We start from the raw sequence: 23,938 nt of genomic DNA, 5'->3' as shown, positions 1-23,938 counted from the left end.
CGAAACTGTTTTAAAAAACTTGAATCAATTCGAGCTAGATTCTTTTGGGGTGGTAACAATTCGGTTAAGAAGATGGCGTGGTTAAAGTGGGATAAAGTTCTTGCTCCTTTTGATAAAGGCGGTCTTAATGTGGGAAGTCTTAAAGCGTTCAACTTAGCGTTAATTTATAAATGGAGATGGAGATATTTGACAAGTCCGAATGATATGTGGGTGACTATCATAAAATCAATTCATGGAAATTGTTTTAATGTTACTGCCTCATCTAATTCTACAGTTTGGTCAAATATTGTGAACACTTGTTCCAAATGTTGCACTGATGAGCTTATTCCTACTGATATATTTCGCATGACTATCGGTAACGGCCGTCATATTCGCTTTTGGCTCGATTATTGGTCGGGTAATGCCCCTTTAGCTTCGCGTTTCAACAGATTGTACCACTTAGATTCGGCCCCGAATGATTCTGTTGCAAACAAGCTTGTAAACGGAGTTTGGCAAATTGCGTGGGTCAGGGAGAATTTAAGGGGTAGAAACGATCAATTGTTTAATGATTTACTCGAGGAACTGGGCTGTCCGGTTCTGAATGACCGGCCTGATTCTTGGTCTTGTTCCATTAGTAATGAAGGTATGTACACGGTTAAAGATGCTAGAGAGTACATTGATCGACATTTTCTTGCTTCGTCTCCTATTGAAACTATTTGGTTCAAACACGTCCCGCGCAAAGTTAACATATTTTTATGGCGTTTCCGATTAGATTATCTTCCTGTTCGTTGGAACCTATCCGCGAAAGGGATAGATATCAATTCCGTTGTGTGCCCGATTTGTAACAATGGGGTTGAGACTCGAGAACATTTGTTTTTCGAGTGTGATTTAGCTCGCGAGTTATGGCATAAAATTCGATTATGGCTGAATTGTGGTATGCCCCATTTTGATTCGTGGTACTCGTTTATTTCATGGTTAGAAGGCAATTGTCTACAAGTTTCGTCTACGATAATACTTTTTCTAGGATGTAATATCATATACAAAAAACATGTTGTAGATTGATAATCAAGTACAACCACTTATACCCCCTAACAATGAACAAATTTGTAGTTTCTATCCTAGAAATAAATCAACGATAATACTTTTTCTAGGATGTAATATTATATACAAAAACATGTTGTAGATTGATTATGCAGCAGTAACAACAACAATACTCAGTTCCGCACATGCGAGATATGAGGAGATAAAATTGTAAGCAATCCTTCCTCTATGCTAGAATAGAAGAGAAAAGTGTTAAATATGAATAGTGTTTGCATTAAATGATATTTTTGATATCACAATAACCGAATATCAATTTTTTGAGTGTTCGAAAAAATTAAGTTATGTGATACTCCGTACTTAATAGGAAAAAAACACTAAAATATCAAATTATTGAAATATAGTTAACATTTAAAGGGATTATTTCTTTTCATTTGTATTCAATGGTTATTATTGGGTATGTATACATGTATGTTTTATGTATTGTTTAAACACAGATTTATGTATGTATGTATGTATGTATGTATGTATGTATGTATGTATGTATGTATGTATGTATGTAAGTTTATGGTTGTAGATATGTATATTTAGATGTGTTTCCGGTTGTTGGTATGTGGTCATATATGTTTATTGTTCTTTTAGTATAGATTCTCTCGATATGTCTTGAGCTCCGCCCAGCAGTCTGAGTTACGTTCCCCCCCCCCCCACACACACACACACACACACACATATATATATATATATATATATATATATATATATATATATATATATATATATATATATATACATATATATATATATATATATATATATATATATATATATATATATATATATATATATATATATATATATATATATATATATATAGTGGTAGGATAAAGAGGGAAGTAACCAATTGGGGGGAAGCGGGGGGAAGCAATTTTTTTTTCATTTTTTGAAAAAACATTGTTCACGAACATTATAGATTGGATGAAAATATGAACATTTAATAAAGACACTTTGTGATAAATATTTTTATTTTGGCGGGAAAAAATGCTCGAAGAAGTAATATATAACAATTATCGTGTTTTTCGAGCGTATGTTGAGGTTTTAGATATTAGGGTTTAGAAATTAGGGTTTAGAAATTTAGGGTTTAAGGTTTAGGGTTTAGATTTAGGATTTAGATTGAGTTTTTAACACGAACGGTTTAGAGTTTAGGGTTTAGGGTTTGGGATTTTGGGTTTTTGGAATAAACCCAAAACACCAAAATACTAAACCGTAAACTCTAAATCGGGCAAAATTTTACTTCACAAAACATGAAGGAGAAAAAAACGTTAACATTCTTCACGATCAATATTATCTTGAATGTTATTTTTGCCGATCGTTTTCCTGCCTAAATAATAACTTTCATCACGAAATGTCTTTTTTAAATGTTCATATTTTCGTGTGATCTTGATGTCTGAAAAAAAAAATTCCAAAAAAACGAAAAAAAAATTTGTTTTTTGCTTCCCCCGATTGGTTACTTTCCCATTATTATTATATATATTTTATTGATATATTATTTTATTTTATTATATTAGTTATCTACTACTACTACTTTATTATTATTATTATTATTATTATTATTATTATTATTATTATTATTATTATTATTATTATTATTATTATTATTATTACTACTATTATTATTATTATTATTAATTATTATTATTATTATTATTATTATTATTATTATTATTATTATTATTATTATTATTATTATTATTATTATTATTATTATTATTATTATTATTATTCTTTTTATTCTTTTCATTACGTCTATTTTTTATTACTTTTTATCGTGTATGTATCTATTTTATTCTTTTTATTTTTTATTTATTTCATTTTAGTTAAATTATTTACTGTATTTATTTATTTTATTTATTTATTATTTATTTGTTTTGTTTATTTTCTTCTACTTTTTGGGCCGGAGGTCTCCTTGGAAGCTAGGCATGAGCAAATGGAGCGAAAAACCGAAACCGATCCCGTACCGAACCGGTACCGGTACCGAAAACGGTACTGAACGGTAATCGGTATCGGTTCCGGTTTTAAGAAATCGATGTTTTCGGTATCGAAATTTTACGGTTCCAGTTCCGGTATTTACAGGGTATTTCGGTACTAGATACCGAACTTATACACATACTATAAATTAGAATATTAGAATAATATAAATCATAATCAGCAATAAAAAACATCCCTATTACGGTGTCGACTTTTTCTAAAAAAACAAAGATTTATTCATCATCATTGTTTCTCGAACATCATCATCAACAAACCGTAGTCAGTGTCATAATAAAACTCAAGTAAAATTGATAATAATTGTATATATTGAAGCTAAGTTACATGTGATAAATATATCATGCTTCCAAGATCAGTCTGATTGCTTGACCCGCCACCTCTTAAGGATGAAACAACCACGGTTTCTTGATGTTTTATTGTTGAAAGTTATTATTTACTATGTCTTTCTTTTAAGGTTTCATGTCATTAACAGATATCAATACAACTATTCTCGCAAGTTTTAAGTGATTCAATTGAATGTTATATTTCTATCGACTCTTTTTATAAATATTTTCAATGGTTGGTTACTTAATTTGATGTATTAACAATTGATTGATTCAACATATTTTAGTTATTCTGGTAATGTATAATGTCAGATTTATATGCAGGTACTTATATAGTTAAATGTTCATAATTTTTCTCATAGAACTAATTTAGACGAAGCTTAGTTGGTTTATTTTGTTAAACTTTATTTAGACGAATTTTATATGAATTTTTTCAAATTTTTTATAAACAATTGAAACAACCCAACCCGTATTACATACGATAATTTTTTTTTAAAAAAGTAATACACATTTACGCGCCAATTAAATAATGCAAACCATTCCACACGTTTCGTTAAAACATACAACAAGTTTAGTGTTTACATAAGGCACGAAGGCCATTAAATAATGTGATACAAGTTTGACCTATCCAAAAACGATAGTTTTAATCCAAACAACACTTCGAACATGGTTTGTGGCTAAACTACCCAAAACGCTAGGCCAACTTCAAAATCTCCAACAAACATCATCAAAGGACACCTAGTGCCCAACCACCCATTTTCCCTTATCTGCACCTGCATCTAAAAAGATAAACAACGAGAGGGGTAAGCTAATGCTTAGTGAGTGCAACAATTATACGATTACATATACAACCTACTTACTTGCAATCACATACACATTTACCGCATACATGCTAGCAATATAAATAATCATACCATCACGAGTATAATACTAAACCTTCCACCATGCGAGCTAGCATAACAATAGCATATAGTTCTAACAATATAATATGCTACAATCCACACACAACCATGGTTAACCAATCGAACGAGGGAACGGTATTTAAAGGACCGTCGGAGTTCATAACAACCATTAGTGCACTTAACACGTCGTACACTAACCCCACGGGTGGCATCTTAACACGTCGATACTTCACCCGGGTGGTGCCTTAACACGTCGACACTTCACCCCGAGTGGTGTCTTAGCACATCGACACTTCACTCGTTACATCTCTCGAAGTGGCATCTTAACACGTCGATGCTTCACTCCCGAGTGGTGTCTTAACACGTCGACACATCACTCGCCACGTGAGAAATGGTGTCTTAACACGTCGACACTTCACAACTCATACTACATAAATAAATACATCATATATGCACGCATATAATTATTCCACTCACCTTAACACGTTGGTGGTGATTAATTTCTCCCGAATGCTTCGAGCAAAGTACCTAATACATAAGTACACATTCAATATACAACTAGTGGAATTTGCCACATTACTTACACTTGGGCATTTAATGACCCAAAGTATTAAATAACTCACTTACACCCAAAACCGCCCATAAATGGCCACGACTCATTATAAATCACTATAAGCTAGTGACTTTAGCCCAATATCATCAACTAACACCATTTAGAGTCTTTTCATACTCATTTTACCCAAACTAGGTCAACATTACCCAATCGACCCATTTTAACACTTACTCTTACAAACTTAGTCAAACATGACCCATTTACAACTCTTTCAACATTAAACAAGTGTTTTAATGCCTAACAACACAATTAACCCTTATAAATCTCAATTCATGAGACCAAACCCTAGATTTTGGCTATTAGGGTTTACTTTCATCAATCTAACCCAAAACCCACCCATTTAACCTCCAAATGGGTCATACAAGTTCCAAATGAACCAAACCCTAGCATAAACTAATTAAAACTCAAAACATAGAGTTAAGACTTACCAAGACTATCAAAGTGTAGCTAGAGACGCAAGGAACAACTTTAAAACTTAGGTTCGGGCGAGATTCGGTCTTCTTCTTCTCTAAATGAGCTTTCTCTCACTAAACCCTAACTCTCTCTCTCTAAAATTGAATGGGCTGTGGTTGAGAAAGTGTTTAATGTTTTAGGATAAGCTTGAACCAGCCTTTAAGTCTCCAAAACCGGACATAAGTGAAAAGACCTAAACACCCCCAAAAGATTTCGTTTAAAATGGACAAAAAAGTAAAACATCGACCTCTGTTGCGTTTCGCGATAACCTGTCGCATCACGCGACAACCAGAATGCGACAATCCTCACCAGAATGCGACAAAGTGGACAGATTGAAGGATTTTAACCTGTCGCGTTCCAGCTTCACCTGTCGCGTATCGCGACTAGCTGAAACGCGATACATAGTGCCCAGACGTGACATGAGGCCTGATCACACTATTTTCAACATTTTCTAACATTTAAACTATAAACAAACGATCATAGATGCAATATTAAATGTACACAAGGTTAAATACGCACCTTGAGTCATATTCTAGGAAAACGGGATGTTACAACAATACATGATTAAACCATGTCACTCGTATTATCTACATCATTGTCAAAAAATTGCGGTACCAAGTGGGTAAAAAACCGAAAAATACCGGTCCCGTACCGGTACCGAAACCGGTACCGTACTGAAATTTCGGTACAGTTTCGGTTCTCCATTTACCCAATTTCGGTACCGGTACTAATCGGTTCCGGTACGGTTCGGTACGGTTCCGGAACCGATCTCATCCCTATTGGAAGCAATCTTTATCCGTAAAACAGATAGAGGGAGAACATTCTCTACTCTTGTGAGTGTTTCACTCGGGGTGGATAAATGATTTCTCTTTATTCTAGGATAGAGGAAGGATTATCTACGTCTCACCTTCCCATACCTCACACATGTGAGATTGAGTCTGTTGTTATTATTGTTGTTGTTGTTGTTGTGTTTTGTAAGTTACAACAAGACATTAATATGCTATAGTAAGTGGGGTGAGTTTCTTTAAAACTGTGGTCTAACGACCAAACTTTTTTGACTTGCTTTTGTGCTTTGTGTTTTCGTGAAACTGCGTATTTGTGCGTACTGAGCTATATTATACTCTGAGAACTCCCTACATGTTGATTACTTTCATTTATATGTTAAAACATATCATTAAGTACGTATGATACTTAACTTAACCCCCGGAAGCCTTTATGACCGTTAGTGTTACTTGACGTTTTTAACGAACTGCGTAGTGCGTATACGTTTAACTTTTGTCGTAATCGGAATATTATGACTACGAAATACTAATTGTTATTTTATAATAACAATTACTTGAGTTTTTGGATGCTTAATTACGCTTAGTAATTTACTAGAGCACACTAGTTAGTCTTGTTGGACTTTCTACCTTGTTGGACCTTAGCCCACCCTACACTAGCTAGTGGACTACTACCTCCGTCCCATTACAAGTGTCTACTTACTTTTTGCACACAGTTTTAGGAAATTCCACTAACTTCATTCTCCACCAATCAGAAATCTTCTCTCTCCAGAATAGCCTCTTCTCATTGGTTAGTATACAAAGTGGACATTTGATATGGGACATCCCAAAATAGAAAGATGGACATTTGAAGTGCGACGGAGGGAGTATTTAATTAGCTCAATTATAAATAACTAGTGACTCATTAATAAGTAAGACAAATTCCCATTTATTAGAGGGAACATGCTAGCATTTTTATCAAGTATTATCCTTAATGTTGCATGGGCTCCTAACATAAGCATCAACTTTAGACAACCATTAACCAAAAAGTGAAAAAGGTGTCCCCCTTGTCCCCTTGAAAACCTACGGCCACCACCACCCACCCTCACTCTCACCACCTATAAATACAAGCCTTATTCCATTAATTTTACACTTGCTCTCATTTGCATTTTACACACACTTACTCTCTAATTCTTTCTCTAGTCTTTCTCTCTCTAAAAAGTGTAAGTATTTGATTTTTCTTCTTTTTCTTCCTTTCTCTTTCATGAAATCATCATCATCATTAAAGGGTCTAGCTTTTTAGCTTTTGATCTTGATTACATCTTATAGATTCAAACATGGATTTGAATCCTTCAAGAACATGGAAGATTCAAACTTTCTAGCTTTGAATCTTCACCTATTTTGTAGATCTAAATCTTTTAGCTTTAATCTTGTTATTTTGTTTTAAAGATTCAAACTTGTGTTTGTATTCTTCATGTAACTTAAAGATCCAAGCTTTATGCTTCAAGATCTTCAAGAACAACCAAGATTCAAGCTTTCTAGCTTTGAATCTTCATACATTTTGTTGGATCTAAGTTTTCTAACTTATGATCTCATTACTTTGTTATAAAGATCAAATCTTGTGTTTATGGTCTTCATGTAACTTAAAGATCTAAGCTTTATGCTTCAAGATCTTCAAGAACACCAAAGATTCAAGCTTTCTAGCTTTGTAATCTTATAACTTGTGTGAAAATGATCCAAGCTCTCTAGCTTAGGGTTCCATCACTTCTTTTGATTAAGATTGTGTTCATATTTTTTTGATTGAACTAAAGTTTGTAGCTTTAGTTGTAAATAGAATTTGTATTTGTGTTAAGACTAAGGATATGATGTAACCTTGGTTCATCATCCATCTAAGACTCTTAAATGAGTTGCGTTCTTACTTGGTCTTAACATATTGTGTGTTAATGGTTGAATCTTGGTCAAGGTGATGCTAACCCATCAAAGAGTTGTACACTTGAAGCTTACACGCATCAAGGATGAGAACCGTGATGAGCATCAAGAACCAAGAACCCCACCGGAGCACTTGTTTACTATTTTTCGGGATCTGATCAGATTCCTAGACTTCTGGAAAATTGATTTGCAGTTAGTTCGTTTAGAGTAGATGAATTTTCGTTTAGGAATCGTCTTAATCCGATATACGGTTTAGGACCTACTCGCACTTAATCCGATAACTTTTGTAACGTTGTGCTGAAAATTTCTGACCTACTCGCACTTAAACCGTCGCCACGGTCAAACGAAGACGATTTAGGTTCTGAAAATTGGTCAGAAGTTAGAGGACTCATATACAGAGCGTTAGCCACTGACTACGCATCTTTTCGTTTTGCATAGAGGTCGTAGCAGCTGACCGAAGTCAGCCTATTGTTTCAATCTCTATTCTTGTCAAACTTACTTAGCTTTTATGATGATGATTGATGATGATGATGACACTTAAACTTAATTTATTCACTTTTAAACCTTTTAGGCCAACATACTGACCTAGTGACCTTTGAATTAGGTTGATGACCTTTCGGACCGACTTACTACCTGCATACGTTTCGTATCGACTTTTACTGCTTATTCATTGTGAGTTATAGCTTCCCTTTACTACTTTTTACTATTTTTGGGACTGAGAATACATGCGCTTTTTATGTTTACTTACTTGACACTAGAACTTAAACTTTACATATGTGTGGGTTATATAATGGCATAAACTTTCCCCTTAGCACGGTAACGTTTAATCATTGGTTTTTGAGCCGGTGAACGCGAATATTAGATATGGATCCATAGGGTTTGACATCCCCACTCGGGCTAGTCGCGCTAGCATTTAACGGGTGTTTGATACTTCGAGGACATATGCACTCGCCAAGTGTACTTTTAGGGGGTATTATTATTACGTTAAGTTAGTTACCGGGTGCCCACGGACAAGCATATACTTTTCATACTATTTTGAATACGACAACTCGTGGTCTACATTACTTTACTGTTTACAAACTACAGCTCACCAACATTCGTGTTGACTTTTAAGCGTGTATTTCTAAGGTGCTTAGACAATGATTGCTTCTGCTGTTAGACTTGCTGTCTTAGTGTTATAGACTTGCTGTTATAGACCTGCTGTGTTAGATTTCCGCTGCATTACTTAGAGATGTCTCAATCATGAAACTTTTACCATGCTTTCGTAACTTATGTTATTTTCAAATAATGACTTTGTAACGACCTTTGTGTCACGTTATCTTTTGTAAACGCTATCTTTTTATGAATGCAAAACTGGTTTTCAAACAGCATGTAGTATTTGACCGTGTAAAGATCCGGTTGTTGACGAATCGTACACGATTGTTTTGTACGGGGCGTCTCATTTTGTATCAGAGCATTGGTTGTACGGAATTAGGTTGCATTAGTGAGTCTTGACCGAGCCAAGTAGGATTCACTGATAGGACTAATCTATAACTTGCTTGTTTACCTGTTTCTGCAAAACTGCTGCATGCTAATGCTTACTGTTACTGCTATGAGAACTTACCGCATGCTGCTACATATTCTTGTTATTGCATGTTACTTCTGTTTAGAACTGTTTCCATTACCATGTCATGTACTGCTAGGATGATGTAATGCCTGATTTTGTGCTTGCTATATGTCTTACTGACATGGAAAAAGTTATTTTTCCTTGTTCAGATGTCAAACATGCTGCCCATGACCTTTGACTTCGAGAGTGACTCAGAGACGACTGTTGCCTCGCCTACGATTGTTGCTGATTCACCGCTATCCTTCGACAACTCTGGCGATTCACCTTCTAGTGGACTCGTGCTTGACCTGATGGACGTCTCAAACAGAGACGAGGATCCCGAGAGGATTCCAGCACCACCCAGCCCTAGACTCCCGGAGCCACAGCACCATTCCGGCGATGCTGTAATTCCTGGGGAAATGGAGATGGTCCTTTCCGTAACAAGCATGGGCATTGGGCTAGACTCACCGCTGATGGACGTGTTGTACCGATTCCACCAGGCAGATATCGACTTATGACAACCGGCCGGGCAGATCCACCTTCAGATGATTCAGACCCGATTCATCATCCAATGACTCCAGCAAGGAGGATTCCGAAGAGGATTCCGAGGATGATTTCGAGGAGGACCCTGAGGAGGAGCCCGTGCAGCCGCCCTCTACCCCGCCGAAGAAGCGATATTGTTTTGATGGTACCGTTATCCCAGGAATTAACGGAGGAAGACCGTTCGTGGATGCACATGGACAGTTGGTTAGGGTCACAGCCCGTAAGAGGGTCGTACCATATCCTGCTGACCCATTCGTGCGTAAGGTTGCCCGTTACGCACCATCTACTTCTGGTGCTGCACCATCTGCACCACCGGCACCATCTGCACCGCCTACCCCACCAGCATCCCCCGTCGTCGAGGAACTGACGAGGGAAGTGCATATCCTCCGTGCTCGGGTAACTGAGCTCGAGGAACAGATGTCCCACCTGATGGACATCGTTTACCCACCATCACCGTAGGATTATTGTATTAGATTTTCTTATGTAACTCTGTTAGTAGTTTCATGTTTTACTCATGTGTTGTACGAACCTTATGCGGATGTATGCAACTTTCTTATTAATGAATAGAACTTATTGTTGTTTAAATTTTGTACGGTGTTCTATTTACGCTGCTGTATGATGATTTTGTGGTATCTGTATCTGGTTGCTTTACTTAATTAATTGTGTGTTGTGTTGATCCCATACTTGGTGCCTTATGCTATAATATTATTGAATGCTGGGTTTTAAATTGAGTCGAAACTTTTGTTCAGAGGAACAATGGTAAACGGAAGAGTCCCAAGGGAAACGCCCACAGCGGCACAGATTGAGGAAATGATTGCTGCTCGAGTAGCTGCAGCTATGGCGAATTCCAACCCCCAAGCTCCACCCGATAACCAGAACAATCATAACGGGTGCACCTATAAGGAATTCCAGAGCTGCAAGCCCCACAATTTCAGTGGTACTGAGGGGCCAGTTGGACTGACAAGGTGGTTTGAGAAGTTGGAAGCTGTGTTCCGTGTGAGCAACTGTTCAAAAGTGAACAAAACTAAGTACGCCTCCTGTACTCTATTGGACGGCGCTTTAACCTGGTGGAACACGCTTGCTCAGGCTAAAGGAATCGACGAGGCTTATGCTACCCGTGGGAGGAATTCAAAGGGGCTATGATCGAGGAGTACTGCCCCAGAACGTGGATTCAGAAAATGGAAGCTGAGTTTTGGAAGCTGAAGGTTGTGGGAACCGACCTTGATGGCTTTAACCGAAGGTATTTAGAGTTAGCTTTGATGTGCTCCACGATGGTTACCCCTGAATTTAAGCGAATGGAACGATACTTGTGGGGACTTCCCAAGACCATTCAGGGAAATGTTATCTCTTCAAAACTAACAGATGTCCCAGAAGCTATGCGCATGGCACACACCCTGATGAACCAGATCATCCGCAAGGAACCAGAGAAAGAGAAATCAGAATCAGGAGCTAGTTATGAGAAGCGTAAGTGGGAAGGCAACAAAGGGAAGGTCTTTGATCAGAACCCAACTAAGAGGCATGAGGGTTTCAAGGGAAACAACGACTGGAGGAACCCCAACTCGAACCCTAGCTCAAACCCTAACTACAAGAGTAGTCTCCCGCAGTGCAAGAGATGCTACAAGCATCATACAGGGTACTGCAATGTGGTCTGTGAAAAGTGTAAGAGGACTGGGCACATTGGCAGGGACTGCAAGATCACCACCCCAGCTGTGAAGACAAACCCTACTGGACCAAGAAAGTGTTTTGAGTGTGGTCAACAGGGCCACTTCAAGAATGAGTGCCCGAACAAGAAGAAGGATGCCGGGCTAGCACGTGGAAGAGTCTTCAACATGAACGCCCAAGATGCCCGTGAGAATCCTGATTTGGTCACAGGTACATTCACTATCAACAATCTATTAGCTTCTGTCTTGTTTGATACTGGTGCCAATAGGAGTTACGTATGTAGACACTTTTGCTCTAAGATAGATTGGTCGTTAGTACCTTTGGAGGAGAGTATGCTTGTTGAGGTAGCCAATGGAAAACTTGAGAAAGTTGACCAAATTGGCCGAAGAGGTATAATAAACTTAGCCGGTGTAGATTTCGAGATTGAATTGATACCCATCAAGTTGGGAAGCTTTGATGTGATTGTCGGTATGGACTGGTTGTCCAAGGTAAGAGCCGAAGTTATCTGTGGTGAGAAGATTCTCCGAATACCACGCGAAGATGGTGAGCCTCTGATTGTTTACGGAGATAGATGTAGTCTGAAGTTGAACCTTATTAGTTGCTTGAAGGCACAAAAGGTTATGAAGAAGGGACATTTTGCTGTTTTGGCGCATGTGAAGAAGCTAGAAGTTGAAGAGAAAAGTGTGGAGGATGTGCTAATTGTGAACGAATTTCCCGACGTCTTTCCAGAAGAATTACCAGGATTACCACCGCCGAGATCAGTGGAGTTTCAGATCGATCTAGTGCCATGAGCTGCACCCGTAGCTCAAGCACCTTACCGACTAGCACCTTCCGAACTGCAAGAGTTGCAGAGTCAACTGCAGGAATTGCTAGACCGTGAATTTATTCGTCCAAGTTCATCGCCTTGGGGCGCACCTATTTTGTTTGTGAAGAAGAAGGACGGATATTTCCGCATGTGTATCGACTACCGTGAACTCAACAAATTGACGATTAAGAATCAGTATCCCCTTCCCAGAATTCATGATCTTTTCGATCAGCTGCAAGGATCAAGCGTTTACTCTAAGATCGATTTGCAATCCGGTTATCACCAGTTGAGGGTGAAGGAGAGCGATGTAATGAAGACTGCGTTCAGAACCCGTTATGGTCATTATGAGTTTCTCGTGATGCCATTCGGTTTAACCAACGCACCTGCTGTATTCATAGATCTCATGAATCGAGTATGCAAGCCATATCTGGACAAGTTCGTTATCGTCTTCATAGATGATATCCTCATCTATTCTAAAAGCGAAGAAGAACACGAGCAACATCTTCGACTAATACTAGAACTCTTGAGACAAGAGCAACTTTATGCCAAATTCTCCAAGTGCGAATTTTGGTTGAAGGAAGTTCAATTTCTGGGTGATATTGTGAGCGACCGGGGTATCAAAGTTGATCCCGCAAAGATCGAAGCTATCAGCAAGTGGGAAACTCCCACTACTCCTACACATATTTGCCAATTTCTAGGTCTCGCCGGTTACTATCATAGATGTAGGTTTTTCTGTATGCCCGAGAGACATATTAAATTAATGTGGCTAACATGTTATGATCCAAGTCGGGTCATACCCAATAACAAGCTTACCGACACCTTATTAGTATTTGATTTTAACGATTGGTTCATTGATCAAATACGCGACACTTGAACTTTAAGAAAAATGGTTTTCTTAAATATTACTTGATGTGTATATATATATAAATTATGGAATAATTTATATAATATGGATTTAATTATTTATAGGTTAAATAATTAATTAATTTATATTACATTTTATATAAATTGGTTTTATATAATGTAATGTGTATATAAATTAAAGATGGAAGTTTTATAAATTAGTTTTATAAAAATTTAACTTTTATAAAACTTATTTAAAAACTAACTAGTAAGTGGCATTGGAGCATGCACTTTGACTAACCATGTGTATGGTTTCTTCAAGTATCATGGGCATAAGTACCAAGGAATGTGGGAGACTAAAAACACATGCTATACACATCAAAATACTAAAAAAAAACTTGCAAAAATCTGCTCCCTTTGAGCTGAAACTGCCGTGGGGTTTTGAGCAACAAAGAGGGTTCATTTCATTTTTTTGCAAGCTAATTCAAGTGTTAATTAAATCCTAACCAAAGTACAAGGTGTTGGTGTCAAGCTTGGGGTATAGCTACTTGAGGTTTCATTGTTTTGGAGCTCCATTCATCATCATCTTCATCATCATCTAACAACAAGCTAGGAGAAGGTATAATCTCTTTACTTGCTTGTAGTTTGTAAGCATATTTCATAACTTGATCCTAATTGGGTTTTAACTTTAATTGGTTAAAGGTTTACAAGTTCCAAATGTTAATACTTACATGCTTCCGCTTTAATTTGTTTCTTAAAATGTTCTAAGTATTATGCAACTTGTTAAAACCCAACAATGGTATCTAGAGCCGAAGTTGTTGAAATATGCTTCGAGATGATTTATTAAACCCACTATATTTTGCATTTTATGAACATGCATGCAAGTAAAATGCAAAAACTTTGGGTTTGGGTGGGATTAATTTTTTGGCCGAATTTGTATGGACCCAAAATGGGTTTTGGTTGCTCCATTTTGGTCATTTTGTTGTATGTTGAAGTTCACAATCAAGCCTTGGCCTTTTGTTTGAATGGTTGCATGTTTGGTTGAATTAATTCATTCATTTGGTATGTAATATTAATTCATTCATGTGGTTGTAATATTCATGCAATTTGGTTTGTAATATTATTACTTTGGTTATGTAATTTATTTTATATTTGGTATGTAAAATAGATTAGGTTGTATTTTCATTTTTTAGAGAAAAATGTATTAGGATATATTTTTTGTAAAAATGAAGATGCAAGATGAAGAACACAAGAAGAAGCATTTGGATGCAAGATTAAGTGGGAGTTTTAAAATCTCCTACTTTGTGTTATTACCCTTACCCGGTGGCATTTTGTTTTCGGCTAAACAAAATGCTTACCAAAAATGGCTTGATTGTGAACATATTGTTTTGCATGCTTGGTTGTTATTGTATGATTGTGGATTGTATGTTTGTATGCTACAAGTTAATCACACATGTAAACAACAAACAAAACTAAAATTTAATTGGTTAAATTAGACGCTATTAACAACATGCAAAACGACAATTTAAATGGTTAAATTGAAATGGTAAAAGGACATTAATAAACGCTTATTAAGAACATGATAAGGATCATACATATAAAATGGTTTATATCAAGTAATTGGCTTAATTACAAAACATGAAAATGGATTTTCAAATAAACCATACACTAAATGCATGTTGGTGTATGGTGCAAAAGTTTTCTCAAACTAGAATTAATGAAAACTTAAAATCCCTTATTAACAAGGCAAACAAGTTAAACGCCATCCTATTGTGTGACACTTAAAAGTATTAGGGAACTCATGATGGGATAAAGGTCACCTAACCGTTATGAGCAAACTAATATGATTAAGGTAAATTTCGCATGCTTGTGGGATAAAGGTCACCTAACCACATGTATGTTAAATTTACAAGTCTATACAAGTAGGACGACTTGATCTGGGAATCATGAACTTAGGGTCACCGAAGCATGAGGAACAAATAGGCGTTGATGGGATAAATATGCCATGCAAAAGGATTGCATGATCCCATACTCTAGAAGTTGCAAATGGATTGCAATTGTCATTTATTGACTACCTAGCTAAATCAAATTGCGGGATAAAGGTCACCTAACCGAAATTTGGTTTACCGTTGGATTCTAGAATTTAATAATTCAATTTGATTTAAAGGGTATTGAATGTTAAATTAAAATCGATACTTAAACGAACTTTGTTAATTTTGTAGATGGCCGCCAATAACAACAACAACATTCTAAACGCACCACTTAACCTAAACCACCTATCATTAAGGTCTCTCTTAGAGAAAGACAAACTCAACCATACCAACTTTATGGATTGGTTCCGCAATCTTCGGATTGTCCTCAAACAAGAGGATAAAGCGTATGTACTTGAGGACCCCATTCCCGATCAACCGGATGAGGATGATGAGGAGGCAATGGCCTTTTACGATAAGTATTGCCACGACTCCCTTCAAGTCTCATGCTTAATGCTTGGGACTATGATACCCGAACTCCAAAAGGATTTCGAGCATCATAGTGCATACGACATGATAACGCAATTGAAGGAGATGTTCCTCCAACAAGCGCGTGTCGAACGCTTCGAAACGGTTCGGGCGCTACATGCTTGTCGTATGGACGACACCCAATCGGTTTCATCTTATGTACTTAAGATGAAAAACCTTATTGATCGAGCTAACCGTCTTAACTTGAACATATCAAATGAGTTAGCCACCGATCTTATCCTTAACTCCCTATCAAAAAGGTTTGATCAATTTGTAATTAATTACAATATGAATGGGATGGATAAGAGCATAGGTGAGCTTCACGGTATGCTTAGAACGGCGGAAACTAGCATGGATAAAAGGGCTTTACCCGTGTTAGCAATCGATCAAGGTGGGTCCAAAGGTAAGACCTCTAAGCCAAAGGTGGCTAAGAGAAAAGGACCCGCCTATCAAGGCAAAGGGAAGGGGAAGATGGTTACCCCAACCATCAACAAGGCTAAGAAGCAAAAGGTAGCCGAGAAGGCAACCCCCAAGGAAGACCCATGTTTCGGTTGCGGTGAGATGGGTCATTGGAAACGAAACTGTCCGGTCTATCTTAAGGAGTTGAAGGACAAGAGGGATGCAGGGCAAACCTCAGGTAATATATATGTGGTATATATAGAGCTTAGTATTACTTCTTCTAATACATGGGTATTAGACACGGGATGTGGAACTCATATTTGCAATTCTTTGCAGGGGTTCAAAAGAAGTAACAAGCAAACGGGAACATCAAGTCTCTTCATGGGGAATGGAGCTAAAGTGCAAGTGAAAGCTCAAGGAGACTTTGTGTTAAAACTTCCAAGTGGCTTGGAACTTATTTTGAATGATGTTTTGTATGCACCCGACTTATGTCGAAACATTATTTCTGTTTCCCGTTTGAAACAATGTGGTTTTAATCCTAATTTTGTTAATGATGATATCCACATTTATTTAGATAATGTATTCTATTTCAAGGCTTCACCTTCAAATGGAATTTATGAATTGGTTCATGATGACGCATCATCAAGCTCTATATACCACACTAGCACCAAGAAACTCAAAAGGGATTTGAGTGATTCCTATTTATGGCATTGTCGCCTTGGTCACATAAACAAGAACCGAATGCATACACTTCAAAGGAATGGACTTTTGAAATCAAATGAAATGGATTCGTTTGATGTATGTGAATCTTGTTTACAAGGCAAGATGACTAAAGCACCTTTCAAAGGAACTTATGAAAGGGCTAAAGACTTATTGGGATTAATACATTCGGATGTATGTGGACCCTTTAAGCCCATGACTAGGAATGGTGAAAGATACTTCGTTACTTTCATTGATGACTTTAGTCGTTTCGGATATGTCTACTTATTAAGACACAAGGACGAAACGTTTGAAGCATTCAAAGAATATCAAAACGAAGTACAAAATCAACTCAATAAGACAATTAAGGTACTTCGTACCGACAGAGGAGGTGAATACCTAAGCGATGCTTTCCAAGATCATCTTAGGAGTTGTGGGATTATCTCACAACTTACTCCACCCGGAACACCCCAACTTAATGGAGTTTCCGAAAGGAGGAACCGAACCCTAATGGATATGGTTCGATCTATGATGGCAAGAAGCTCGTTACCTCTATCATTTTGGGGTTATTGTCTAAGCTCCGCGGCTCGTATTTTAAATATGGCCCCAACCAAGAAAGTGGAACGAACTCCTCACGAGATGTGGTTTGGAAAACCTCCTTCTCTATCATACTTAAAGATATGGGGATGTGAAGCTTATCCTAAGCGTTACGTCCCTAATAAGTTGAATGCTCGATCCACGAAGTGTATCTTCATAGGATATCCCAAGGATGATATGGGATACTATTTCTATGATCCATCTGAACAAAATGTATTTGTTGCTCGGAAGGCGGAATTCCTTGAAACTAAGTTCCTAATAGAAGGAAATAGTGAAAGGAAGATAGATCTTGAAGAGGTTCAAGATCAAATAGATGATACACAATTGGTTGACACTAGCACTCAACATGAAAATGTTGATAGTGATCAAATAGATGATACACAATTGGTTGACACTAGCACTCAACATGAAAATGTTGATAGTGATCAAATGGATGATCAAAATACACAAGACATTCGTAGATCTGGTAGGATTAGCAATCCTCCTGAGAGATATGGTTTTCTCATAGATGGTTGCTATACAGTTAATTTGGATGAACCAACAAACTACCAAGATGCTTTATCAAGGATTGATAAAGATAAATGGCAGGAAGCCATGAAATCTGAGATGCAATCCATGTATGACAACCAAGTTTGGGAACTTGTTACGCAACCTCCTGGCTCTAGGCTAGTTGATTGTAAATGGCTTTTCAAAATGAAAACCGACATACATGGAAACTTGGATACATACAAAGCTAGACTTGTAGCAAAAGGTTTCACTCAAACTCAAGGGATTGATTATGATGAAACTTTCTCGCCAGTGGCAATGCTAAAGTCTATTAGGATATTATTTGCCATTGCTGCTTACTATGACTATGAAATATGGCAAATGGATGTCAAAACCGCTTTCCTAAATGGATATCTTGAGGAAGATGTTTATGTGGTACAACCCGAAGGTTTTGTTGATCCGAAAAATCCTAAAAAGGTATGCAAGTTAAAGAAATCAATCTACGGATTGAAACAAGCATCTAGAATGTGGAATCATCATTTTAATGAAGAGGCAAAGAAATTTGGCTTCATTAAAAATGGTGATGAAGCTTGTGTATACAAGAAGGCTAGTGGGAGCTCTATAATGTTCCTTGTGCTATATGTGGATGATATATTATTGTTTGGGAATGATATAACCACAATGCAAGAGGTCAAAACTTGGCTAAAAGGTTGCTTCTCCATTAAGGATCTTGGAGAAGCACAATACATATTGGGGATTGGGATCTATAGGAATAGATCCAAGAGATTGATAGGTTTAAGTCAAAGTACATACATTGACAAAATCTTGAAAAGGTTCAAGATGGAAAACTCTAAGAAAGGTTTGGTACCTATTCAAAGAGGAACCGTTCTCAGTTCATCTCAGTGTCCTACCACGAAAGATGAACAAGAGAGAATGAAGAAAGTCCCATATGCATCTGCTATTGGGTCTATCATGTATGCAATGATATGTACTAGACCGGATGTGTCATGCGCTCTAAGCTTGACAAGTAGATACCAGAATAACCCAGGAAACAGTCATTGGATTGCTGTTAAAAGCATATTGAAATACCTTAGGAGGACTAAGGATATGTTTCTAATATATGGGTCTGGTGAGGAGGAACTCGCTGTAAAAGGTTACGTGGATGCGAGTTTCCAAACTGATCGAGATGACTCTCGATCACAATCCGGTTATGTCTTCATGTTAAATGGTGGTGCGGTCTCTTGGAAGAGTTCGAAACAGGAGGTTGTTGCGTTATCCACTACAGAGTCGGAGTACATTGCCGCCTCACTGGCAGCTTAGGAAGCTACATGGATGAAGAAATTCATCGACGACTTAGGAGTGGTCCCTTCCATTCAGGACCCTCTTGAGATCTTTTGTGATAACGAGGGTGCGATTGCTCAAATCAAGGAACCTCGTGCCCATCAAAAGACTCGTCACATTGAGCGGAGATTCAACTACATAAGGGATGAAGTTGAAAAAGGAAAGATATGTATTCGCAAAGTTCATACAGATCAAAATGTTGCGGATCCACTCACGAAGCTTTTACATGGGCCAAAACATGAGGGACATGTTTGTGCATTAGGGCTTCGATATTCTAGTGATTGGATATGATCTATTTTATGTATTGTACCGGAACGAAATTATTCAAACTCATTAATATAACTATGGTGTTAATTTATTTGAGTTATGTTCCTATTTTGCATATTTCATCCATGAATTAGCAATTATTCTAAATTTCCATAGTCGATCACATTTGTGGGAACAAGTGTAAGGTTCAGACTGTTATGAACTCGGATTGGTATACATTCATAGGTTGAATGTGGGGCAAGGTTGCAACCAAGGTTCATAGATATTTGTGGGAAACAAATATTGGAAGACCCGCTCTCAAGAATTACTGTATAGAGCCTTTGTGGTTGATCACATGTAATCTTGAGTAAAGGCGAATATCATTGTATCCTCTGACCTGAGATACATATTGGGTTCGGATATTCACCAAGTACTGTGCCTTGATTCTTTCCTTCGCTATTCTGAAACATGGTAGTACATAAGGAAGAACTCAGGTATATTACAAAGTGTATATCTAGGACGTATGTAGTCAAGATGGAATTTGTCCCTCTTATTCGTTGAGAGTCAGATGTTTAAGGCCTGAAAAGTTAAATCTATAAGAGAGTGATCACTCTGTATCTCTTGGATTTAACATGACATCTAGGACAAAAGGATATAATGAAAGATTCACCTACATATATCAGTTCGAGTAGGAAGCTCGAAAGGGATGATGTTATTGAATGGTACAAAGTCATAACATATTAGGGGTGATGGACGGTGTGTTAGGCTGTATCCATCACTTGCATTAATTTCTTATGTTTCTCGTGCAAGTGGGAGATTGTAGGTTTTTCTGTATGCCCGAGAGACATATTAAATTAATGTGGCTAACATGTTATGATCTAAGTCGGGTCATACCCAATAACAAGCTTACCGACACCTTATTAGTATTTGATTTTAACGATTGGTTCATTGATCAAATACGCGACACTTGAACTTTAAGAAAAATGGTTTTCTTAAATATTACTTGATGTGTATATATATATAAATTATGGAATAATTTATATAATATGGATTTAATTATTTATAGGTTAAATAATTAATTAATTTATATTACATTTTATATAAATTGGTTTTATATAATGTAATGTGTATATAAATTAAAGATGGAAGTTTTATAAATTAGTTTTATAAAAATTTAACTTTTATAAAACTTATTTAAAAACTAACTAGTAAGTGGCATTGGAGCATGCACTTTGACTAGCCATGTGTATGGTTTCTTCAAGTATCATGGGCATAAGTACCAAGGAATGTGGGAGACTAAAAACACATGCTATACACATCAAAATACTAAAAAAAAACTTGCAAAAATCTGCTCCCTTTGAGCTGAAACTGCCGTGGGGTTTTGAGCAACAAAGAGGGTTCATTTCATTTTTTTGCAAGCTAATTCAAGTGTTAATTAAATCCTAACCAAAGTACAAGGTGTTGGTGTCAAGCTTGGGGTATAGCTACTTGAGGTTTCATTGTTTTGGAGCTCCATTCATCATCATCTTCATCATCATCTAACAACAAGCTAGGAGAAGGTATAATCTCTTTACTTGCTTGTAGTTTGTAAGCATATTTCATAACTTGATCCTAATTGGGTTTTAACTTTAATTGGTTAAAGGTTTACAAGTTCCAAATGTTAATACTTACATGCTTCCGCTTTAATTTGTTTCTTAAAATGTTCTAAGTATTATGCAACTTGTTAAAACCCAACAATAGATTCATTGAAGGTTTCTCTTTGATTGCGCATCCTTTGACTGCGTTAACTCATAAGGGGAAGAAGTTCGTTTGGGCAACAGAGCAAGAGTCAGCATTTCAAACCTTGAAGCAGAAGTTGACCACTGCACCTATCCTATCTCTTCCCGAAGGCAGTGATGATTTTGTTGTTTATTGCGATGCCTCGAAAAATGGTTTTGGGTGTGTACTAATGCAACGGAAGAAGGTTATTGCTTACACCTCCCGACAACTGAAGATTCACGAGCGAAACTACACTACCCACGATCTTGAACTTGGAGCAGTTATCTTCGCACTCAAACTATGGAGACACTATCTTTATGGAACCAAGAGTACTATCTTCACCCATCACAAAAGCCTCCAACACATATTTGACCAGAAGCAGATGAATATGACACAACGTCGATGGATTGAGACATTGAACGACTATGATTGTGAACTACGTTATTATCCTGGAAAGGCAAATGTTGTAGCCGATGCCTTGAGCCGAAAGGAGAGAACGGTACCACTTCGTGTCCGTGCCTTGAACATCACCATTCAGACGAATCTCAACAGCCAGATCCGCGTAGCTCAAGATGAGGCTCTCAAGGAGGAGAATATTTCTCATGAGCACTTGAACATTCTCGTTTCTCGATTTGAGGTTAAGGAGACTGGACTCCGATACTTTGCCGGCAGAATTTGGGTGTCTAAATATGGAGATTTACGGAGCCTTATTCTAGACGAAGCCCACAAGTCAAGGTATTCGATTCATCCAGGAGCTGGTAAGATGTACCACGACCTCAAGGTTCAATATTGATGGCCGAACCTCAAAAGGGATGTTGCAGCTTATGTTGGAAAGTGTTTGACTTGTTCCAAGATCAAAGCCGAACATCAGAAGCCGTCTCGATTACTCCAACAACCCAAAATCCCGCAATGGGAGTGTGAAGGAATAACAATGGATTTCATCACGAAGCTACCGAAGACGGTAGGAGGTTATGATACCATCTGGGTTATCGTTGACCGTCTTACCAAATCTGCAAACTTCCTAGCCATGAAGGAAACTGATACGATGGAGAAACTCACGTAACTATCCATAAAGGAAGTTGTATCTCGACACGATGTACCCCTATCGATTATTTAAGACCGAGATGCCCGTTTCGCTTCTAGATTTTGGCGTTCTTTGCAAGAAGCTTTGGGAACACGTTTAGATATGAGTACTGCGCATCACCCGCAAACCGACGGACCGAGCGAACGCATGATTCAAACCCTGGAGGACATGTTACGTGCTTGTGTAATTGATCTCGGAAAAGCATGGGAGAAGCATTTGCCACTAGCTGAATTTTCTTACAACAACAGCTATCATTCGAGTATTAATGTCGTACCTTTCGAAGCATTGTATGGCTGCAAGTGCCGTTCTCCTATTTGTTGGGCTGAAGTAGGTGAAAAGCAACTCACCGGTTCTGAACTCGTAAATTAAACAACCGAGAAGATTATCCAAATTCAAGCGAGACTCAAGACGGCCCGTGATCATCAAAAGAGTTATGCCGACCTTAAACGTGGAGACCGTGAATTCCAAATCGGCGACCGCGTTATGTTGAAAGTCGCACCTTGGAAAGGTGTAATCCGTTTCGAAAAGCGTGGGAAGTTGAATCAGCGATATATTGGTCCTTTCGAGATCTTAGAGCGTATTGAACCTGTTGCTTACCGTTTGGATCTTCCGACACAATTGAGCTCCGTTCATTCTACTTTTCACGTGTCGAATCTGAAGAAGTGTCTTGCGGAACCAGAACTCGTCATACCACTTGAGGAGCTTACGATTGATGACAAACTCCATTTCGTGGAAGAACCTGTCGAAATTATGGACCGTGAGGTCAAGACCTTGAAACGCAACAAGATTCCGATCGTCCGAGTGCGATGGAATGCAAAACGAGGACCTGAGTTTACTTGGGAATGAGAGGATCAAATGATGCAGAAGTATCCTCACCTCTTCCCGACTCTAACGTCTACCTCATCCAAAAATTTCGGGACGAAATTTTCATTAACAGGTGGGTAATGTAACGACCCGACTTTTTCGTCTTGCTTTTGTGCTTTGTGTTTTCGCGAAACTGTTTATTTGTGCGTACTGAGCTATTTTATACTCTGGGAACTCCCTACATGTTGATTACTTTCATTTATATGTTAAAACGTATCATTAAGTACGTAGGATACTTAACTTAACCCCCGGAAGCCTTTATGACCGTTAGTATTACTTGACGTTTTTAACGAACTGCGTACTGCGTGCACGTTTAACTTTTGTCGTAATCAGAATATTATGACTACGAAATACTAATTGTTATTTTATAATAACAATTACTTGGGTTTATGGATGCTTAATTACGCTTAGTAATTTACTAGAGCACACTAGTTAGTCTTGTTGGACTTTCTACCTTGTTGGACCTTAGCCCACCCTACACTAGCTAGTG

General features: G+C 37.6%; 1 protein-coding gene across 1 annotated transcript in view; it reads left to right on the top strand.

Annotated features, from left to right (window-relative positions):
* LOC139868645 (uncharacterized) overlaps positions 1-23,938 on the top strand; it is a 96,470-nt gene that overhangs the window by 5,032 nt on the left and 67,500 nt on the right. The window contains exons 6-7 of the mRNA XM_071856977.1: positions 35-953; positions 2,975-3,067. Coding sequence (XP_071713078.1) covers positions 35-953; positions 2,975-3,067 — 1,012 coding nt within the window. The remainder of the gene's footprint in view (positions 1-34; positions 954-2,974; positions 3,068-23,938) is intronic.

Source organism: Rutidosis leptorrhynchoides, chromosome 9, assembly GCF_046630445.1.
Source record: "Rutidosis leptorrhynchoides isolate AG116_Rl617_1_P2 chromosome 9, CSIRO_AGI_Rlap_v1, whole genome shotgun sequence".
Taxonomy (NCBI): domain Eukaryota; kingdom Viridiplantae; phylum Streptophyta; class Magnoliopsida; order Asterales; family Asteraceae; genus Rutidosis; species Rutidosis leptorrhynchoides.
The sequence above is the reverse complement of the archived record's forward strand: the minus strand, read 5'-3'. Positions and strand labels throughout refer to the sequence as shown.